The sequence below is a fragment of the Mytilus galloprovincialis genome, chromosome 14, assembly GCF_965363235.1.
Source record: "Mytilus galloprovincialis chromosome 14, xbMytGall1.hap1.1, whole genome shotgun sequence".
Classification (NCBI taxonomy): domain Eukaryota; kingdom Metazoa; phylum Mollusca; class Bivalvia; order Mytilida; family Mytilidae; genus Mytilus; species Mytilus galloprovincialis.
The window spans coordinates 27,678,790-27,700,516 of NC_134851.1; the positions used below are offsets into that span (position 1 = coordinate 27,678,790).

The 21,727-nt window shown below is 33.8% G+C and overlaps 1 protein-coding gene across 1 annotated transcript in view; it reads right to left on the reverse strand.

The window, feature by feature from the left end:
• The window catches only part of LOC143059418 (vacuole membrane protein 1-like), a 40,841-nt gene extending 20,137 nt beyond the window's left edge, over positions 1-20,704 (reverse strand). The window contains exons 1-5 of the mRNA XM_076232906.1: positions 20,683-20,704; positions 12,881-12,906; positions 7,545-7,655; positions 3,120-3,203; positions 471-611 (exon numbers count right to left, since the gene is read on the reverse strand). Coding sequence (XP_076089021.1) covers positions 471-611; positions 3,120-3,203; positions 7,545-7,655; positions 12,881-12,906; positions 20,683-20,704 — 384 coding nt within the window. The remainder of the gene's footprint in view (positions 1-470; positions 612-3,119; positions 3,204-7,544; positions 7,656-12,880; positions 12,907-20,682) is intronic.
• Positions 20,705-21,727: the final 1,023 nt, after the last annotated feature.

A 21,727-nucleotide genomic window follows, 5' to 3' on the forward strand; every position in this document is an offset into this window, starting at 1 on the left:
TAGAATGCCACTTACATTTTAAATCGTGTCAATGGTTTCACAAAAGTTGACACAAAATGCACAAAGGACAAAAGTAAAAATTATAAAATAGACAGAACAAGAATGTGTCCAAAGTACACAGATGCCCCACTCGCACTATCCTTTTCCATGTTCGATGGACTGTGAAATTGGGTAATAATCTAATTTGGCATTAAAATTAGAAAGATTATATCATAAGCAACAAGTGTACTAAGTTTCAAGTTGATTGGACTTCAGCTTCATCAAAAACTACCTTGACCAAAAACTTTAACCTGAATGGATGCACAGACGAACGGACAGACAAACGGAGCCACAGACCAGAAAACATAATGCCCCTCTATCGTAGGTGGGGCATAAAAAACAGAGTGATTACTAGAAGGCACCCACAAAAACATGAAAGGCCAAAAATAACAGTACACACTCTCACTCGGACCATAACCTGTGAGACTTACTAATTCTTCAGGATGCTCTTTTTTCTCATGAATGAGTTCTTCTATTTCTTCAAACTCATCATCATCAAGATCTGCCCCTGACAGCCTGGCTGCCCTTGCCATAAAATAGGGCGGCAATTCTCCAAGTGCTGTCCCAGCACCCTGAAACATAAAGATATATTTTTTTTAATCTCTCACTCTATAATATAAATTATCCAATAATTAGTACTTCTTGTATGGTGTGGTATAAAAAATATTCTTGCATTTTTGTGCCTGTCCCAAGTCAGGAGCCTCTGGCCTGTGTTAGTCTTGTATGATTTTTAATTTTAGTTCATTTATATATTTCGGGTTTAACATCCATTATCACTGAGCTAGTACACATTTTTGTTTAGAGGCCAGCTAAAGCATGCCATGGGTGCAGGATTTTTCTCTTTGTGTTGATGACCCATTGGTGGTCTTTGGTGAATATTGCTCTCAGGTTGGGTTGTTGTCTCTTTAACACATTCCCTATATCCATTCTCAATTTTATCTAAATATATATGATGAGTTTATTTATTTGCTATGATAGTTTCTGTATCATTTTGGTTTCTTGAGGAGAGTAGTCTTATTGTCAATCATACCACATCTTCTTTTTTATAATAAATATTTAAGAAACTATATGTCATACAACTAATAGGGAAAGAAACACAAGCAAATTAAAGAAAAATGCTATTTCAACATAAGAAATTTATTAAAAAAAATCCAGAAAATTATAAAATTCAGAATTGATTCCTATCATTCACAAAATAAAACAATTCAAACAGGAAAATTAATCTTCAAAATATTACTGAACACAAAACTTTGTTTTTGATGAAGTAGAAAAGTATCAAATGAAAAATAACTTTCCAACTACTTAAAGATACTGTTTATATTGGAAGGTTAAAAATTTAGGAAGATTAACACAATCATACTATTCCGTGAAATTTAAGAGTAAGCAAGTCTTTCAGAAACTTTAAATCAAAATTTTATAAAGCATTCACTGAATCCATTGATACATGTATCTTACTAAATTAAGAAATATGGGAAGTATTAGCAAACAAGAATGTGTCAATGGTACACGGATACCCTATTAACACTATCATTTTCTATGTTCAGTGGACTGTGAAATTGGGGACAGAACTCTAATTTGGCATTAACATAAAAAAAGATCATATCATAGGGAACATGCTATAAGTTTCAAGTTGATTGGACTTCAACTTCATCAAAAACTACCTTGACCATAAACTTTAACCTGAAGCAGGATAGACAGACAAATAAACGACGCACAGACCTAAAAAGGTACTGCCCCTAGGTGGGGTATAAAAATTTTAAACACAACATTTTTAAATTAAAGAACCTTAGTGAGCGCGCTCACATACCCCACGTCCCCACATTGTCATTGGAGAAATAAAATAAGTATGAGAAAAAAAAATTGTATAAAAAAAAAATTGAATCATAATTTCCTGTCGATATACACATCTACATAGTATGTCCTTATTATCTGAAAAGGTTTCATGAAATTCTGTTGTGTGGTTTGAGAGGAGTTGCGATGACAAAAGGTTGCAGTAGTATATTGGGCAAATAAGTTCAAAGGGGCGTAACTCCTGGGAAAAAAATTGAATCGTAATTTCCTGTTGATATGCACATCTAAGTAGTATGTCCTTATTATCTGAAAAGGTTTCATGAAATTCTGTTGTGCGGTTTCAGAGGAGTTGAGATGACAAACTGTTGCAGTAGTACATTAAAGTAAATAAGTTCAAAGGGGCGTAACTCCTGGGAAAAAAAATGAATCGTAATTTCCTGCCGATATGCACATCTAAGTAGTATGTCCTTATTATCTGAAAAGGTTTCATGAAATTCTGTTGTGTGGTTTGAGAGGAGTTGCGATGACAAGGCTTGCAGTAGTATATTGATCAAATAATTTCAAAGGGGCGTAACTCCTGGAAAAAAAATTGAATCGTAATTTCCTGTCGATATGCACATCTACATAGTATGTCCTTATTATCTACAAAGTTTCATGAAATTTTGTTGTGTGGTTTCAGAGGAGTTGAGATGACAAACTGTTGCAGTAGTACATTAAAGTAAATAAGTTCAAAGGAGCGTAACTCCTGAAAAAAAAATGAATCGTAATTTCCTGTCGATATGCACAACTACATAGTATGTCCTTATTATCTAAAAAGGTTTCATGAAATTCTGTTGTGTGGTTTGAGAGGAGTTGCGATGACAAAAGCTTGCAGTAGTATATTGATCAAATAATTTCAAAGGGGCGTAACTCCTAGAAAAAAAATTGAATCGTAATTTACTGTCGATATGCACATCTACGTAGTATGTCCTTATTATCTACAAAGTTTCATGAAATTTTGTTGTGCGGTTTCAGAGGAGTTGAGATGACAAACTGTTGCAGTAGTACATTAAAGTAAATAAGTTCAAAGGGGCGTAACTCCTAGAAAAAAAATTGAATCACAATTTCCCGTCAATATGCACAACTACATAGTATGTCCTTATTATCTGAAAAGGTTTCGTGAAATTCTGTTGTGTGGTTTGAGAGGAGTTGCGATGACAAGAAACAGGACTGACTGGCGGACGGACGGACGGGTCAAAAACATTATACCCTCCGCAACTTCGTTGCGTGGGGTATAATAAACTTTATACATACTCTGTTGGATATGGTGGTTCTGGAAAGTTTGTAGATTTACATTCATAAGCTGCTAACGTTACTGCTGCAATATGTGGTCCCTGAAATAATACAAATTAAAGAACCTTAGTGAGCACGCTCACATACCCCAAGTCCCCACATTGTCATTGGAGAAATTAAATAAGTACAAGAAAAAATCAAAGCACTGTAAGCGCTGAAGGCAGTTAACCAAAAACCAAGGCAACCGTATATATATACGTAATTATGAAAACTATGGCAATGTTGCCTCAACATTAAACATTCATATATAGAACATTCATGTTTATCTAATGATTTATTTATTAAGGCAAATAATTTATATGTTATCAAGGTTTCAAAAGCAATGCATATATCAATGTATATATTTTTATGGTGAGTCTGCAGTGGTACAAGTTCCCAATGATTGCAGTTGTTCTACTTGGCAGTTAACCTTGGTTTTATTTGACTGCTAGAAATTCAAGTTGACTTAGTATGAACATGTAATAGTATGAATGGACTGGTTTCCCTGGAAAGAAAACTGAGTTTGTGTTCTATAGTACAAAAGTTATGAGACACGAATTAGATAAATGTTCACTACAACAGGGATCAAAGGTGAGGTCTGACTGACCTGCCCATAGTAAATGTAAATGATTTGTTATTTTGTCCCATACATATGAATATATATAATTTAGGGATCTCAACGGTTTTCAAGTTCTCAAACAGGTAGGTTTGGGAAAAAAATTGGTTGCTTATATAGGAAATCACTGAAGCGTGACTGGAGCGGGCCCCCACTTATGAAAATTATATTTTATTATATGTATTATATATATATTGTCCCATACATGAATATATATGGTTTAGGGGTGGGGATCTCATTGGTTTCCAAGTTCTCAAACAGGAGGGGTAGGGTGACCCCAGGGACTCCATCTATATTTCATTTAATTAGTTATATTGGCCCATACATGAATATATATTGTTTTGGTGTGGGGATCTCAACCGTTTCCAAGTTCTCAAACAGGAGGGTTGGGGTGACCACAGGGACTTCCCCTATATATTATTTGACTTGTTATATTGTCCCATACATGAGTATATATAGTTTAGGGGTAAGGATCTTGACCATTTCCAAGTTCTCAAACAGAAGGGTATACAGTGACCTCAGGGACTCCCCCTATCTTTCATTTGAATTGTTATATTGTCCCGTACATGAATATATGGTTAAAAGGTGGCGATCTCAACAGGTTTCAAATTCTCAAACAGGAGGGGGTGGGGTGACCCAAGGCACTCCCCCTATATTTCATCTGATTTGTTATATTGTCCCATACATGAATATATATGGTTTAGGGGTGGGGATCTGGACCATTTTTAAATTCTAAAACAGGAAGGGTGGGGTGACCCCCAGCGACTATTCCTATATTTCATTTGATTTTTCATATTGTACAAACATGAATATATATGGTTAAGGGGAGTGGATCTCGACCTTTCCAAGTTCTCAAACAGGAGGGGGTGGGGTAACTCCAGGGACTCCCCCTATATTTCATTTTATTTATTATATTGTCCTATACTTGAATATATGCAGGGGCAGATTCAGGGGGAGGGGTGTTGCGGGCTTGCACCCCCTTAAATTTGCAAAGCATGGGTTGTTCTCAGCTTAATAAAGAATATTCCGATAATTTTACCTCAAATTTTACCAAAAATTTAAGTTTGTGCCCCTCCTAGCCTAAAAATCCTGGATCTGCCCCTCATATGGTTTAGGGGTGGGGAGCTCGACCATTTCCAAGTTATCAAACAGTAGGGGTAGAGTGGCCCAAAGAATGCCACCTATATATCTTATGATTTACTTACATTCAGGTATATATAATATAGTTGCATTATTTGTTAAAATAAAGAAAGAAACTTTCAGCTACTTTAATTGACCCTTCAAAATTGAGAAAAACAAATAACCCTTTGAAATTGCAGTAATATGTTTACACTTTAAAAGCATCTCACATGCATTATCATCATTTATCACTGATAAAGAAAATTTAGACTGTGACCATGAACATTTATATTGTTAGATATACTGTTCCCAGCTGTCACATTGTATTGGATTTTTAAATTAAAATTTGTCAAAAAGTAATTTTGAGTTTCTGTATAAAATATTTTTCTGCTTTTTCTTTCTTTTACATATATCTTTTGGTTTACAATTCTATTGTTTATATTCATTTACCATGCATAGATTTATTTTTTCACCTGCTTTGATTTATTTTGTAAATGATCGCCAAACCCGGAATTATCCTTATCCGCTTCCGGAATCGGATCCGATACTGTAAAATTTTGTCTTCACAGCCGCCATTGTTATGTGTTTACAATGTTGTTTTTGTCAATCAGATACGATTTTATTCGAATTTATACAATATCTGTCGGCGATTTTCTGTATAAAGCTAGCGGTTGAACAAAATGAACATCGCTGTCATGAATAATAATGATAAAAATAAGTTTTTAGCTCGTTTAATTGGAGACTTTGGTGACTTGCATGGAAGGTTTGCAAAGTAATTTCTTATTTTCTTTCAAGTAGAAGGTGACTACGTCGGGCGTAGCTAGAAACCAACTATCCTAGTCAAAATTCCGCTTGCAAAAGTGGAAGGTCGCGGACCTCGGACCACCGCTAATTTGCACACCTGCCTCCAAATTGAAAAGCTACGAAAATTTCTTTTTCTAATTTGAAATTGCCGCCAACAGCGTGAACAGTTGAACTTATTATATAATAAGACTACTGACGTAATTGTACTACGTATTGATGACAAACAATATCACTACGACTTTTGCCATTTGGGAAATCTAAACTACTTGTCTTAAGAGATTTTCGGCGATTAAATATTTCATACAATTGTTCTTTGACATCTTAGCTAAAAGCACAAGTCATAATGAACTACACAAGGATTCTTAATAAGCACTACTTCCTATGTGTAACTTCAAAACTTTTGAATAAATCGACGATCATTTAAGGTTTTTCTGGTCATATTTTTTGTAATCCAGAATAAAAAGTATTAAAAAAGTGTTCAATTAGTTATATATAACATAGTAGCGAGCTAGATAATAACAATGGCAAGTATTTCAGCATTTATTGGGTAGAACACAAATCTAGGGCGCTCGCATAATGCAGCTTAACTGCATAAAAATGGTATAAGAAAAAATATTGAATAATAATTTCCTGTCAATATACACATCTACATAGTATGTCCTTATTATCTACAAAATTCCATGAAATTCTGTTGTGTGTTTTCAGAGGAGTTGATATGACAAACTGTTGCAGAAGTACATTGAAGCAAATAAGTTCAAAGGGGCGTAACTCCTAGAAATAAAATTGAATCGTAATTTCCCGTCGATATGCACAACTACATAGTATGTCCTTATTATCTGAAAAGGTTTCATGAAATTCTGTTGTGTAGTTTCAGAGGAGTTGCGATGACAAACTGTTGCAGTAGTACATTAAAGTAAATAAGTTCAAAGGGGCGTAACTCCTAGAAAAAAAATTGAATCGCAATTTCCCGTCGATATGCACAACTACATAGTATGTCCTTATTATCTGAAAAGGTTTCGTGAAATTCTGTTGTGTGGTTTGAGAGGAGTTGCGATGACAAACTGTTGTAGTAGTACATTAAAGTAAATAAGTTCAAAGGGGCGTAATTCCTAGAAAAAAAATTAAATCGCAATTTCCTGTCGATATGCACAACTACATAGTATGTCCTTATTATCTGAAAAGGTTTCGTGAAATTCTGTTGTGTGGTTTGAGAGGAGTTGCGATGACAAGAAACAGGACTGACGGACGGACTGACGGACGGACTGACGGAAGGACGGGTCAAAAACATTATACCCTCCGCAACTTCGTTGCGTGGGGTATAATAACATTTAACATGGGATATTGTGTATATGGAGTTGTAGAGGATGGCATCTAAATTCCTGTAAAAATAAACTCTGAATCTAGAATTTCTGAAAAACACAAAGTAATCTTTTTAACAGACTTAGAGATACGACAAAATATACAAGTTTACAAAACACAACAGAACTGCATGTAATCCTGGTCAATCACAAGATACTCAAAAAATGTTTGTAATCATGTGTTTCATGACAGACTAATGTTAATACACCTAGATAAAGTGCTCACCAGATATAATAGAAATGTATGTAATCCTGTCCCCAGACCTACAGATGATAGTACACCAAGATATACTCACCAGATATAATAGAAATGTATGTAATCCTGTCCCCAGACCTACAGATGATAGTACACCAAGATATACTCACCAGATATAATAGAAATGTATGTAATCCTGTCCCCAGACCTACAGATGATAGTACACCAAGATATACTCACCAGATATAATAGAAATGTATGTAATCCTGTCCCCAGACCTACAGATGATAGTACACCAAGATATACTCACCAGATATAATAGAAATGTATGTAATCCTGTCCCCAGACCTACAGATGATAGTACACCAAGACCTAACCAATATGCACACCATAATACATATTTCTCTATTTTTGCAACATACTGAAAAATGAGGACATAATATCATGGGTTATAAATTCTTATTGATTTCTTCTTAATAAATCTAATATTTCTTTTAACCCTTTCACCGATTGCTGCCCAGACAGAAGCTACCGTAGATAATCGCCTATAAGTCGATCCGACTATAAGTCGGATACCCTTTTCAGCTCCAAATTCTGAGGATTTAGTCTTGACCCTCGTATAAGTAGGACAAAATTTGGACATTTTTGTTTGCAGCTGACAGTTACTGAACGTCGGTAAAACCAATGCAAATCCAGGAATTATATTCATTTTCTGCATGAATGTTTGTTTGGTTTGAATTTAGTTGATGTTGATTATGATAATTTATAAAGCTGTTTAATAATAAAGATGTATTTATTCCTGTTGTTTTGTTCACTGTTTGATTACAGATTAGCCATGTGTTGTTTACGTAATGCATCAATGATTTTGTAGGGTATGACTAACAACCTATTGTTTGAAAAAGCGAACATAAACCAATATGAACCTGAAAAAATTTAAAGTCAATCAATATTTTCACAGCACACATAACTCAGCGTTAAAGGAGCATGTACACTTCATAATTCTCATTATATTGTGATGATTTATAAAGGATTAAAAAAATTAAGTGAAGCTAATCAACTTTATATTAAAATAACTCCCAACTCATTAGTGTCATCTGTTCACATATCACTGATGTTTTTCACACCTTTAGTGAATACAACTCTTTGTCTCTTAATTAAGGGTTATCAATGGATTATATTGGCTTGCCAATCAATTTTGTAATCTTTGTGTTTACCTCACTGTGGTTTACCTGAGACCTTTTAATGAATAATATTTTGATCTTGGGAATGAATCTTAAAATTATTTTTGATTATTGTATGATTTATAAGTATTGAATTGATATCATGATATCACAATAATGACACAATAACTCCGCTGAATACATCCTTTTACATAGTTGGTACATTAGTATCTCGTTTTCATTTTTGGTTCTTGGCTTTTTCTTTTGGGTTTATGCACAAACCATTTGACCATGAAAATCAATACACAAACCGGAAACAGTCGGAGATTCAAAACAAATTGACAGAAAAATGTTAACAGAGAACAAATAAAACACAAAGACAGTATTGTAGTCATTTATTTTTAACAAAAACTTTTAATTTAGGGATTTATGTAGGTTTGGCAATCACCGACGTAGTTTTGACCAGGAAATTCACTCCTGACCACTTTTCTCGAGCTTGGATTTTTCCTCTGGTCGCTGGATCTCTCTTATAAGTCGGTACCCCTCTCTGGATTCTGAATTTTACTCCCAAACTTCCGACTTATAAGCGAGTATCTACGGTACTCTGAGACGATGGCTTCCCTGGCTACTATTGCTCAAGTGTGAGATCTTCATAATAAATGTCAATAAAAACTTGTTTGTAGTTATTTGTGTATTTATTTCATTCACTTACACCATGTTCACAGTTTTATTCATGTTTTGATCATTTTTTCCTCATAAAATATTCAAATTTTCAAATTTTCGGCATTATATCTAGGTGAAATTCTCAAAATTCTGCTATTTGACCCCAAATCGTAATTTTTTAACCCAAAACGGCAAACTTTTGAAAAATTTTATGAGGCTGTACAAATTCCTCACACTGAACGATGTCCATCCCAAGTGTTTTGTACATAAAACGACATTTTATGTCAAACCAGGTGCTCCGCAGGGCGCAGCTTTATACAACCGCAGAGGTCGAACCCTGAACAGTTGGGGCAAGTATGGACAAAACATTCAAGCGTGATACAGCTCTGAATTTGGATTGTGATCAAATTTTTTACATTATATGTTTTTTTTTTACACAAAACAAATGTCAAGATTTTACAAATCAATTAAAGATTTCTTCAAACTTTTTAAATCTAAAATTAAATAGTTGACACAGCATAGGTTTCTGACACAGAATGAATGTGGTCTAATGAACTTAAAAGTTTTTTTTTGCCTTTGAGCAATTCACTATGCTGTTGAATATTAATCCTCTCAAAAAAATGTTTGAAGAAATTTTCTTTTTATTTATGAAATCTGAAATGAGAAAAATTTAAACCCCCCCCTTTTTTTCACATCCCCGTTTCCCTTTTTCCAAAACTGATATCAATTCAAATTTCTAATGGAGTTTGCAACAATAACTACTCTTTTAAATACATCATAAGATATTAAAATGTAAAATAAAGTGCTTGTTATCACTGAATGGTAAAGATTGGTTGGTAGTAAAAGTGAATATACATTGTTTATTGTATAAAACAATAAAAAAAACTTCATCAGCAACATTTTATATTGGCAAATTTCCAATGAAGTTATTTACATAAAGTTATTGGCAAATAAAAATAGAAAATGACATCATAGTCATGTCTGGCAAATGTCCAACATACATTATCTAAAAACATTTTAGATAAGATAAGGAAAAAAAGCTTCATCAGCAACATTTTATATTGGCAAATTTCCAATGAAGTTATTTACATAAAGTTATTGGCAAATAAAAATAGAAAATGACATCATAGTCAAGTCTGGTAAATTTCCAACATATATTATCAACTACTATTCTATACAAAGAAAGATAACTTCAATTGAAAATTAATTGCTATTGCACAATATTGTGCAATTAGATATTTCTTGCTATTGTGCAATACTGTGCAATTGAAAATTTCTTGCTATTGCACAATACTTGATATGGAATCCTGATTTAGACCAACTTGAAAACTGGGCCCATAATCAAAAATCAAAGTACATATTTAGATAAAGCATATCAAATAAGCCCAAGAATTTAATTTTTGTTAAAATCAAACTTAGTTTAATTTTGGACCCTTTGGACGTTAATGTAAACCAATTTGAAAACGGACCAAAAATTAAGAATCTACATACACAGTTAGATTTGGCATATCAAAGAACCCCAATTATTCAATTTTTGATGAAATCAAACAAAGTTTAATTTTGGACCCCAATTTGGACCAACTTGAAAACTGGGCCAATAATAAAAAATCTAAGTACATTTTTAGATTCAGCATATCAAAGAACCCCAAGGATTCAATTTTTGTTAAAATCAAACTAAGTTTAATTTTGGATCCTTTGGACCTTAATGTAGACCAATTTGAAAACGGGACCAAAAATTAAGAATCTACATACACAGTTAGATTCGGCATATCAAAGAACCCCAATTATTCAATTTTTGATAAAATCAAACAAAGTTTAAATCTGGACCCTTTGGGCCCTTTATTCCTAAACTGTTGGGACCAAAACTCCCAAAATCAATACCAACCTTCCTTTTACGGTCATAAACCTTGTGTTTAAATTTCATAGATTTCTATTTACTTATACTAAAGTTATGGTGCGAAAACCAAAAAAAATGCTTGACAGACTATGCGAATGAATTTTATTTTTACAGGACATTCGGTCTGGTAAGCATCCTAGCTTTACCAGACCGAATGAAATTTTACCAGACCAATTTTTTTTTACATCTAATTGTATATTATCCGACAAAAAACAACAAACATATGTATGACTTTGTTGTGCCCTACTCCTCCCCGAAATGCAAAAATTAAAACAAAATGATGTAACAAGAGGGGATATTGTTATGAAAGTTGTGCACAATTGCTTGAATGCATTTCAGTGAAGAGTAATGTCCCATTTTATTGGATTTTGACAATGTTTGTGAACTAAACATAATTTAGAGTTTCTGTGTAAAATATTATTTCCTGTTTCTTCTTTCTTTTTCATATATCTTTTGGTTTTCAATTCTTGTGGTTATATTTCATAGCTAAATTTTGTGATCTGCTTGGATTTTTATTCATTTATTGTATTTAAATCGGCAAACCCGGAATTATCCTTATCCGTTCCCAGAATCTGATCCGGTTTTATTTACATTTCCGGTTGTGCCAATGATGGCATCCATTGTTGTTTTTGACAGTCAGATATGTTTTTACCCGGATTTACACATTACTGGTTGTCGATGTTCGGCATAAAGCTAGCGGTTGAACAAAACAAACATCGCTGTGGTGAATAATAAAGATGAAAATGAATTTGAGATCGTTTGGCAATTTTGCTAGAATGTTCCATAAAAAAAAACACCGGACATTCGGACCGGAATTCAACAAAATTTTACCAGACCGATCCATTATTCACCGGATTTGTCCGACGGTCCGACGTATTTCGCATAGTCTGGCTTATTTGGGTCCCTTTTTGGCCCCTAATTCCTAAACTGTTGGGACCTAAACTCCCAAAATCAATACCAACCTTCCTTTTGTAGTCATAAACATTGTGTTTAAATTTCATTGATTTCTATTTACTTAAACTAAAGTTATTGTGCGAAAACCAAGAATAATGCTTATTTGGGCCCTTTTTTGGCCCCTAATTCCTAAACTGTTGGAACCAAAACTCCCAAAATCAATCCCAACCTTTCTTTTGTGGTCATAAACCTTATGTCAAAATTTCATAGATTTCTATTTACTTAAACTAAAGTTATAGTGCGAAAACCAAGAAAATGCTTATTTGGGCCCTTTTTGGCCCCTAATACCTAAAATGTTGGGACTAAAACTCCCAAAATCAATCCCAACCTTCCTTTTGTAGTCATAAACCTTGTGTTAAAATTTCATAGATTTCTATTCACTTTTACTAAAGTTAGAGTGCGAAAACTAAAAGTATTCGGACGACGACGACGACGACGCCAACGTGATAGCAATATACGACGAAAATTTTTTCAAATTTTGCGGTCGTATAAAAATGTAATATTTAAAAACTAAATAAAAAATTTGTATAAATTAAAAACAAAGAAAAATTGTAAAAATTGAAAATATGAAAACATATGACCAAAAACAACTTTGAATAAGAAATATTTTGTTAATTTATATTTTGACAAAAATTATCAACATAAATTTATTAAAAAACATTTACCAGGCATGCGCCGGAAAGTAAACATCAGTACGTTGATGGTTTTCTGTAACAAAAGAAGAGAAGAAGAAATCCAACCCCCATAATAGACCATGAATTTATACATTTTTAGAATTATTTATATTTATTTTATCAAATATTATAGGATGCCGAATTGACTTTAAATAGGTGCTGATTTGACTAGTTCCGATTTAACAAGGTGCCGATTTGAACAGGTGCCGATTTGACTTGAAGTTGTACCCATTATAAATTGCCTTCCGACAGAATTTCGGCTGTAAAATCTCGTCTCTGTCCACATTTCAATCCTAACCTTTTGAAATGTGATGTAACATCCCCCTGGCAATCAAATAACTCTACTAAATGTGTGCCATGAAGATGTAAACATAAAACATAAATTGATAATGTTACAGACAGCATCCATGTTGTATACAGCGCCATCTATAAATAGTTCTAAAGGGAGATAAGGTAAACTTCTTCTTCTTCTTCCAAATTTTCACATCCTTTGTAGGACAACCACACCGTTACGGCGTGTAGAACAAAACCCACCACCATGAATGTAGGAATATAATATGTACACTATATATTGAATAATGATATCCTCCACTAATATATACAGAATCACTTTCTAGTTGCACAGAACGGGCAGATTTAATACTGCTGTTCCTCAATCCCAATCTTAACCAGCGCATACCAAATTTAAAGCACAGAGAACTTGAGAAAATACGTCGAGGAAAACGCACCAGAGAGGAAAACTGCACATTGGGACAATTCGTGCCAACAGGCCATAAGATTGAGGATTGAGGACGTATAGAAGAGGGACGAAAGATACCAAAGGGACAGTCTAACTCATAAATCTAAAACAAACTGACAACGCCATGGCTAAAAATGAAAAATATTAACAGACAAACAAAAGTATACATGACACAACATAGAAAACTAAAGAAAAAACAACACGAACCCCACCAAAAACTAGGGGTGATCTCAGGTGCTCCGGAAGGGTAAGCAGCCGGATCCTGCTCCACATTTGGCACCCGTCGTGTTGCGTATGAGATAACAAATCCAGTAAATAGTCTAATTCGGTAGGTCACATAGCTTGTAGTATGCATTCTTAGTTGCGTTAAAAATTGTTAGGCTAGTTACCGGACATATATACAGGGGGGATTACAGTGGCGGATCCAGAACTTTTCATAAGGGGGCCCGTTGACTGACCTAAGGGGGCTCCAGTCATGCGTCAGTGATTCCTTATATAAGCAACCAATTTTTCCCACACAAAAGGCGGGCGGGCCCCCAGGCCCCCCTGGATCCGCCTATGGGTTATATATGTTTACGTAGTAAAATAGTAAAAGATAAATGTTGTAAAATAAATTACTTCACTCACATTCACGCGGGTAAAAAGAATAACAAGCTTGCAGCATTTAAATCTAAAAATAGTTCGCTTTTCACAATATAGACTAAGGATCTAAAAGCTAAAACACTTTGTCTTCTTTTCATCAGAGACTCTGTTTTCATTAACTAAAATCGAATAAAACGTTCATAGTGTCTACATACTTAATCCACGCATAGAATTTGTCGTTTTACATCATAACATCTAATAAAAAGGTTTTTAAGATTTCATCGTATCTATATATTAGCACTTTGTGTGACGTTTACGATCTAGGCACGCACTGTATATGTAAAGCCAATTGTCATGTTTTTATTTACTTAGATCTAAAACTTAAAAACTTGTCTTCGTCTCAACTCGGCCGATTCCGTACCCTCATCTAGGAAGGAGCTAGAGTATCGGATTCTGCCGAGGATTGTCGAATGCAAACCACCCTTCAGCTAATCAGAAAATGTTTCACGACTATTTTTCTGACTTACAGTGGTTTTTTTTTTTTTGGTTTTTTTTTATAACCTTCTTCAGTTCAAATAATGATAACCTAGAATTTATTGTCGTTCTTTGCAAATCAAAGAACTGTGTTTTGTTTTTTTACAATTTTGGTATGGATACATACAGGATCATAAACTGATAAAGGGGGGGAATAGGACCTTTATCGGGACTCCGGGATCGGGTGTTTTTAAACTCGGGATTTCGGGATTGACCCTTTCGGGATCCGGGAATCCTTTTTTTCGGATTTCGGGATGTCGGGATTTGCTTTATTTAAATTCGGGACCTCGGGATTTTTTTCAAGTCCGGGATTTCGGGATTAAGACCCCTCCTATCCCCCCTCATAAAGGGAAACTGATAATTTTTTGTATGATATGTGCTCTTGTTTTTCAGCGATGATCCTTTTGTGCTGGGTTTTATACTGAATAAAATTAGTTAGTTAGTTTCTGTACTTTTTTTTATTAAATGGCTATCCGCAATATGTTTAATAAGATCATTTAGTCTGAGTTGTTTGATTGAGTATCGAGAAAGAAAAAAAAATCTGATGTATGCAGCATAAACACGAAAATTTTGATAACTACATGGCAGAGGGAGGGGCAGGACTTTTTCGGGACGTCGGGATCGGGTGTTTTTAAGCTTGGGCCTGATTTCGGGATTGACCCTTTCGGGATCCAAGATTTATTTTTTCTAATTTCGGGATGTCGGGAATTAAATTTCTTTAAATTCGGGACCTCGATTATTTAGATATAGAGGTTGTTTTTTTTTTTTTTTTTTTTTTTTTTTTTTTTTTTTATTATTAAAGACAGTTTTTGTACTAGTGTAAATTCATTTACCTGAATGGTCTCAAATATTAGATAGTATCAGATAGTAGAGAAACAACAGTCATATCACATCCCATATATATGATAATAAGAGATGTTTCTGGAATTACGTATATCAAAATATTTAAGTTTAGTGGTTTTCGGTAAAATCCTATTTATTACAGAAATGCAATCTAAAACAAAAACCAAAGGCATCTTTTTTAAGTAACAAGATACCCAAGTCGGAAGAATTAATATTTTAATTAATGATTAAAAAAAGGAAGCTGAAAGTATCTATTTAAGGTCTTTCATAACAGCGGTATTTGTTAAAGGGACTGAAACGATTAGACGCGTGCTCAAAATCAGCATGCATGATGAGTTGGTTACCGTTATGTGGTTAAAAGCTTGATAAGTGAAATGACAACTTTATTGCACCTACGCCTACGCAGGTCAATTCAGTTCAATGATGCACCGTCTAATAGTTCTCGCACTTATATCATTAGCAACGCCAAAGTAAATACATCATTTGAGTGAAACATTTATATGCAACAGTTTTATCAAACGGTGCGAAAAGATGCAATTTAGTATTATGATTTGTATTTTTATATGTTGAATTTATATGTAGTAGTTTTAGACAAAACCGATTAATAATCTGATTGAAAAAAATACCATTTACCTGAATGGTCTCAAATATTAGATAGTATCAGATAGTAGAGAAACAACAGTCATATCACATCCCATATATATGATAATAAGAGATGTTTCTGGAATTACGTATATCAAAATATTTAAGTTTAGTGCTTTTCGGTAAAATCCTATTTATTACAGAAATGCAATCTAAAACAAAGACCAAAGGCATCTTTTTAAATAACAAGATACCCAAGTCGGAAGAATTAATATTTTAATTAATGATTAAAAAAAGGAAGCTGAAAGTATCTATTAAAGGTCTTTCATAACAGCGGTATTTGTTAAAGGGACTGAAACGATTAGACGCGTGCTCAAAATCAGCATGCATGATGAGTTGGTTACCGTTATGTGGTTAAAAGCTTGATAAGTGAAATGACAACTTTATTGCACCTACGCCTACGCAGGTCAATTCAGTTCAATGATGCACCGTCTAATAGTTCTCGCACTTATATCATTAGCAACGCCAAAGTAAATACATCAATTGAGTGAAACATTTATATGCAACAGTTTTATCAAAAGGCGCGAAAAGATGTAATTTAGTATTATGATTTGTATTTTTTTAAAAACTTTACATCAGTAGGATACAGTCCTGCATGATCTAAGCCGTGAAGATTTTTTTCTCAGTTATAAAAAGGCAAAATAAAGCTATTAATCTGTTATGGCATGCAGATAATAACATGCTAAAACAACAAGTTCTAAGGTTTTTGGATTTTCTAATAACCACTCAAAGATAGAAAAATATAGTACATGTTCTAGAAATGGGACAACTTTGACAGATTATCTATACACATACATTTAATGCATTAAAAAAGAATGAAGGAAATTGAAAAGAAACTTCAGTTTTACATATAATATTACGTTTACATGCATTTAATAATCTAACCATACTCATTTTTTTCTAATAACCTATAATGAGACTTAATTAATTAATTAACTTAATTAATTTTTGTTGTTTTGTTTTTTTCAATGTAATAATGTCAAACTGTAACCAACACAAGAATGACGTTAAGATTTATACCGAAAACATGAATTTGGATGGTTTCGTTTTCCTGCGTTATGATATAATAGACCAAACATCAAAAACAATGTATGGATATAAGTTGTTTGCTTCACGTCCAATGGACAATATTTCATGATATTCAGGACGATACTAATTAACAAAAACACTCAGTTGTATTAGCATTAGCAAAACTCATATCCGTGATTCAAGATTCAAGATTCAAAGTTTTATTTAGAGTCGATATTCAATAAACTACATAACACAAGCTCTAGACTTAATAACAAAATACAATACACACATACACAATACAATACACACATACAAAAGTCATGAAAAACAACACAATTTTAAACATATAATGCATAGTAAGATACCATAAATGACATATATAAGTTAAAAGCATATAGTACACTTAAAACATAGCACAAGTTAATAATAAGATTGCACAAATCATATAGTCACACAAAAAATAAAAGCAAAATAAAACAGGCATAAACACTATATGCATGCACTCCACTGGCATGAGCTATATTATGAATATTATATGAATGCATGGTCGACTTTGAAACTTTTGCTTATATATTATATATACTTTCTATGTTGAAGTTTGTGATGGAATGTCTGTCAATCAAAGATGGACCCATATAAAGCTGCTCAGTCTTAATATTTGGTATGCAGGTGTAATAATATTAGAACATCTCATTTCTTTGCCGCATAGTACATGGCCCAGCAGGGGCGGATCCAACCATTTTAAAAAGGGGGGTTCCTAACCCAGGACAAAGGGAGGGGGGGGGGGTCCTAACCCAGGACAAAAGGGGGGGTTCCAATTACATGTCCCCATTCAAATGCATTGATCGTCCAAAAAAAAGGGGGGTTCCAACCCCCCGGAACCCCCCTCTGGATCCGCGCCTGCCCAGTCGCCACAGTCCGCATAATGGACTGTTCACCGACTGGAACTTTTCTTCTATGGTACTGGCACGATTTAATTTATGATTATCATGATTATAGGTCCCTTATATTAATGATATATGGTACGCAATTGGATTAACATCGACATATCTCAATTCACTGAGATAATTTTACTCTACAATCAATGAAGTTTTTCACCAGTTATTTAATCGTGTAATCTTTCGGGGTTTCCCTTACAAAAAATGCTTAACTAGTATATTTATATATATAAATATAGGAAGATTTGGTATGATTGCCAATGAGACAAATCTCCACATGGTCAGAGAACAAATGCACAAGAATTATACAACTATTAGTTAACGTACGGTCTTCAAAAATGAGCAAAACCCAAACCACATATAGCAAGCTATGAAAGGCCTCAAATGACAAATATAAAACAACTAACGGCCTGACTTATGTACAACAACAGCGGAAAAATATTATGATATATAGCAATAAATGCAAGCATACAGATTTATACAGGCTACTAACTTGCTACATGCACATTTAGAATGACGCGGATTTAAACTAGTTTGCTGCCTCAAGAACTCCCTGATAACCTGGGACAGTGCATGGTGAACTAGTACATAGAACATAAGAACAAACTATAAAAAAAATCATTGAAAAGGGCTTAACTCATCAGATTGATCGAAAGCACAAAACAACTAACAGAACACATCCTGGACGTGCCAGGGATTTATTCAACCCCACAACAACAACAGACACATAACGTTACTCGCAGTTACTAACAGTTAGTTCAAAGTCAATAACAAATAATTAAAAAAATATCTAATACAGATCTTATCAAAACGGGAAGCTCCCTTTCTGAATTGTATTGAAAATAGGTTAAAGGTTCCCCATATTAAGTTTTTTCTGGTGCAATTGAATACCTATAAACTGGTATCAATATAAAAATGAATACATGGTATGATTGCCAATGAGACAACTCTCTACAAGAGACCAAATGACACAGAAATTTACAGATATACATTAGGTCGCCACGTGCGCACGGGCTTCAAGAATGAGTAAAACCCATACCGTATAGTCAACCATAAAAGGCTTCAAAATGACAAATGAAAAAAATGAAATATGTACTAAAACAATGAACGGAAAACAAATATGATATACAGCAACAAATGACAACCTCTGGTTTACAGGCTCCTAAGTAGGAACAGGCATATATATTTATATATATATATACATAATGTGACAGGGTTAAATCATGTTAAAGGCGCCAATCATTCATGACCTTGGAAAATGGTGTAACGATTGGAATATTCGATTAAAAAAAATAAAATAATTAAAAATGAGCTTTCCAAAATTTTCTGTACTTGTAAAACGAAGATGTGGTACGATTACCGATGAGACAACTCTCCACAAGAGACAAAATGACACAGAAATTAACAGAACAGTATAATCAATGATCGAGATCTTCATTTGTACTTGTGAGAGAACGAAACGGATGCAATCAACTGAAAACCAAGATATCTTATCCTAATCAATTAATAAATCAATATGTCTACGACATCTTTAGAATTTCACTCATTTCAAGTGTTTATTTCATCGCATGTTATTTAAAGCAAATGTCTAAACTTCTTGAGATAGCGGATAACTGCAAGCTATTTTCTTCTAGCTAGAGTATTAATATAGAAAAACATGTATGAGAAATCTGACATCTCCGAACCGTAACCACCAACAGAAGTTTCATCTTTAAAGACATTTATGAAGCAACATAATAATGAGAAAATGTAGTAAAATTGCCAATGAAACAATTAGTACAGACGAGAGTCAGATTTTGAACTTTTGTTTAATTTTGTAGACTGGGTATCTCAAATCTTTTTATCTAAAAAAAAACGAAATGCCTTTAGTGGGAACTCTCGAGCTGAAACCTACACTATTCAGGCTAGCTGGGACAATATACTTTGTTATTTAGTTTTGTCATTTTTGTGCATGGGATCGTTAAAGAGACTGTCAGTGGTTTAAAGCATTGCTTGTCAAAGACATAAAATTGAGAATGGAAATGGAGAATGTGTCAAAGCGACAACAACCCGACCATAGAGCGGACAACAGTCGAAGGCCACCAATGGGTCTTCAATGTAGCGAGAAACTTCCACACACGGAGGTGTCATTTAGCCGGTCCCTTAACAAGATGTATACTAGTTCAGTGATAATGGACGTCATACTAAAATCCGAATTATACACAAGAAACTAATACTAAAAATCATAAAAGACTAACAGAGGCCAGAGGTCTCTGACTTGGGACAGGGGCAAATTGCGGCGGGGTTAAACATGTTTTTAGAGATCTCAACCCTCCAAACATGCTCCTTTTGAATAGCGACTGCTCTCTTTATTCTCAGAATTACTCTTTTCTATTGGAAATAGATATTCTACATTATTAGGTGTCGACTTTAAGTAAGGAATGTAACCTTATCCTTGGAAATGTTATATATCTTCTCATTACTTATTGTTTTCCCTTAAGGTAGCTGACACAATATTAAGATAGTTTTGCTTTAAAATTATCTATTCCACTAGTTGTTCAAAATTATTAGAGTTTGAGCTTTTTCATATCCAGCGGCACATATTACAGTGTAATCCGGATTCACTATTAAACGATTCGGGGAAATTTCTATTGTCAAATTCAATTTCAAATAATAATATTTATGTTTAACAAAACTATGATCTGTTTGTGAAACGTGAAGGATATATAATGATTGGTGTGTTCATTGTTGGTCTTTAACGCCACTTTTATCATTATTCGCTATTTCATGGCATGTAGAGAAAAACTGGGAAGCCTGGAGAGAGACACTGACCTTCGACATGGAATCTGTCCATCCTAGTCAACTACGAATGAAGTGAAACTAAGCACCAAGTGTTCAAACTCTGAAATAAGTAATGAAGCAGTATTTTTCGAATTCACTAATGAAAGAAAATTCAGTTTTCGTTTTATTTGAATTTTTCAAATTGGAGAAACAAAGAGGTTTTAAAAACGAACTGAAGAATAAAAAGGTAGCAAAATGCTAAGTTCTTTCAAAAATATTCTTTTATCGCTAAGAGGCTGGCTTGTCATGCCAAGAAATTGCCTCCGTTGAAATTTCAAACATCCAATAGAGCAAATTACATCGATGATTAATATTGACCTTATGGTATGGGCACGGGACGTTTGCGCTTTTTTACCTGTAAAACGATAGGACATTTGCGCTTCAAATACTATGGACATTTGCGCTTTATGTTTTGATTCACCTGTATTAAATTGATTGGACATTTGCGCTTTTTACGTTTGTATAAGTGAACTTGGATGTTCCAAATTTGCAGACTATCTGCAAAAATTATGTGACAATTGAATCACGATTTACTTGACTCATCCTGCTATGTTTATCTTGTTGAAGAGTATCATTGAACAACACTCAGTGAATTACATTTAGATTCATTATATTGATGATCAGGCATTCCTGTCAAGAACTGAGAAAGAAAAACTTGATTTTTGTATTTGAAATGTGGACAAAATATACCAGTCAGAATAGATAACAAGAGCTACTTATTTTGACTCTTTAGGCTTCAGATATTAAGCGAAACATGAACTGTGATGACTGTTCGTGTTTTATGTGTTTTAAAATGTTAACTTTTAGCTGTATATAAACTTTTAAACATTTTAAAAAATATGACTTGTCGGTCCCAAGCCAGTATAAAAGAGGAAGGAAGTCATAAAAACAAATATTGCAAAAGCGCAAATGTCCTATGTAAAAAGCACAAATGTACATTTTTAAAAAGCGCAAATGTCCTATGATTTGAAGCGCAAGTGTCCAAAATTAAAAGCGCAAATGTCCTATGATTTGAAGCGCAAGTGTCCAAAATTAA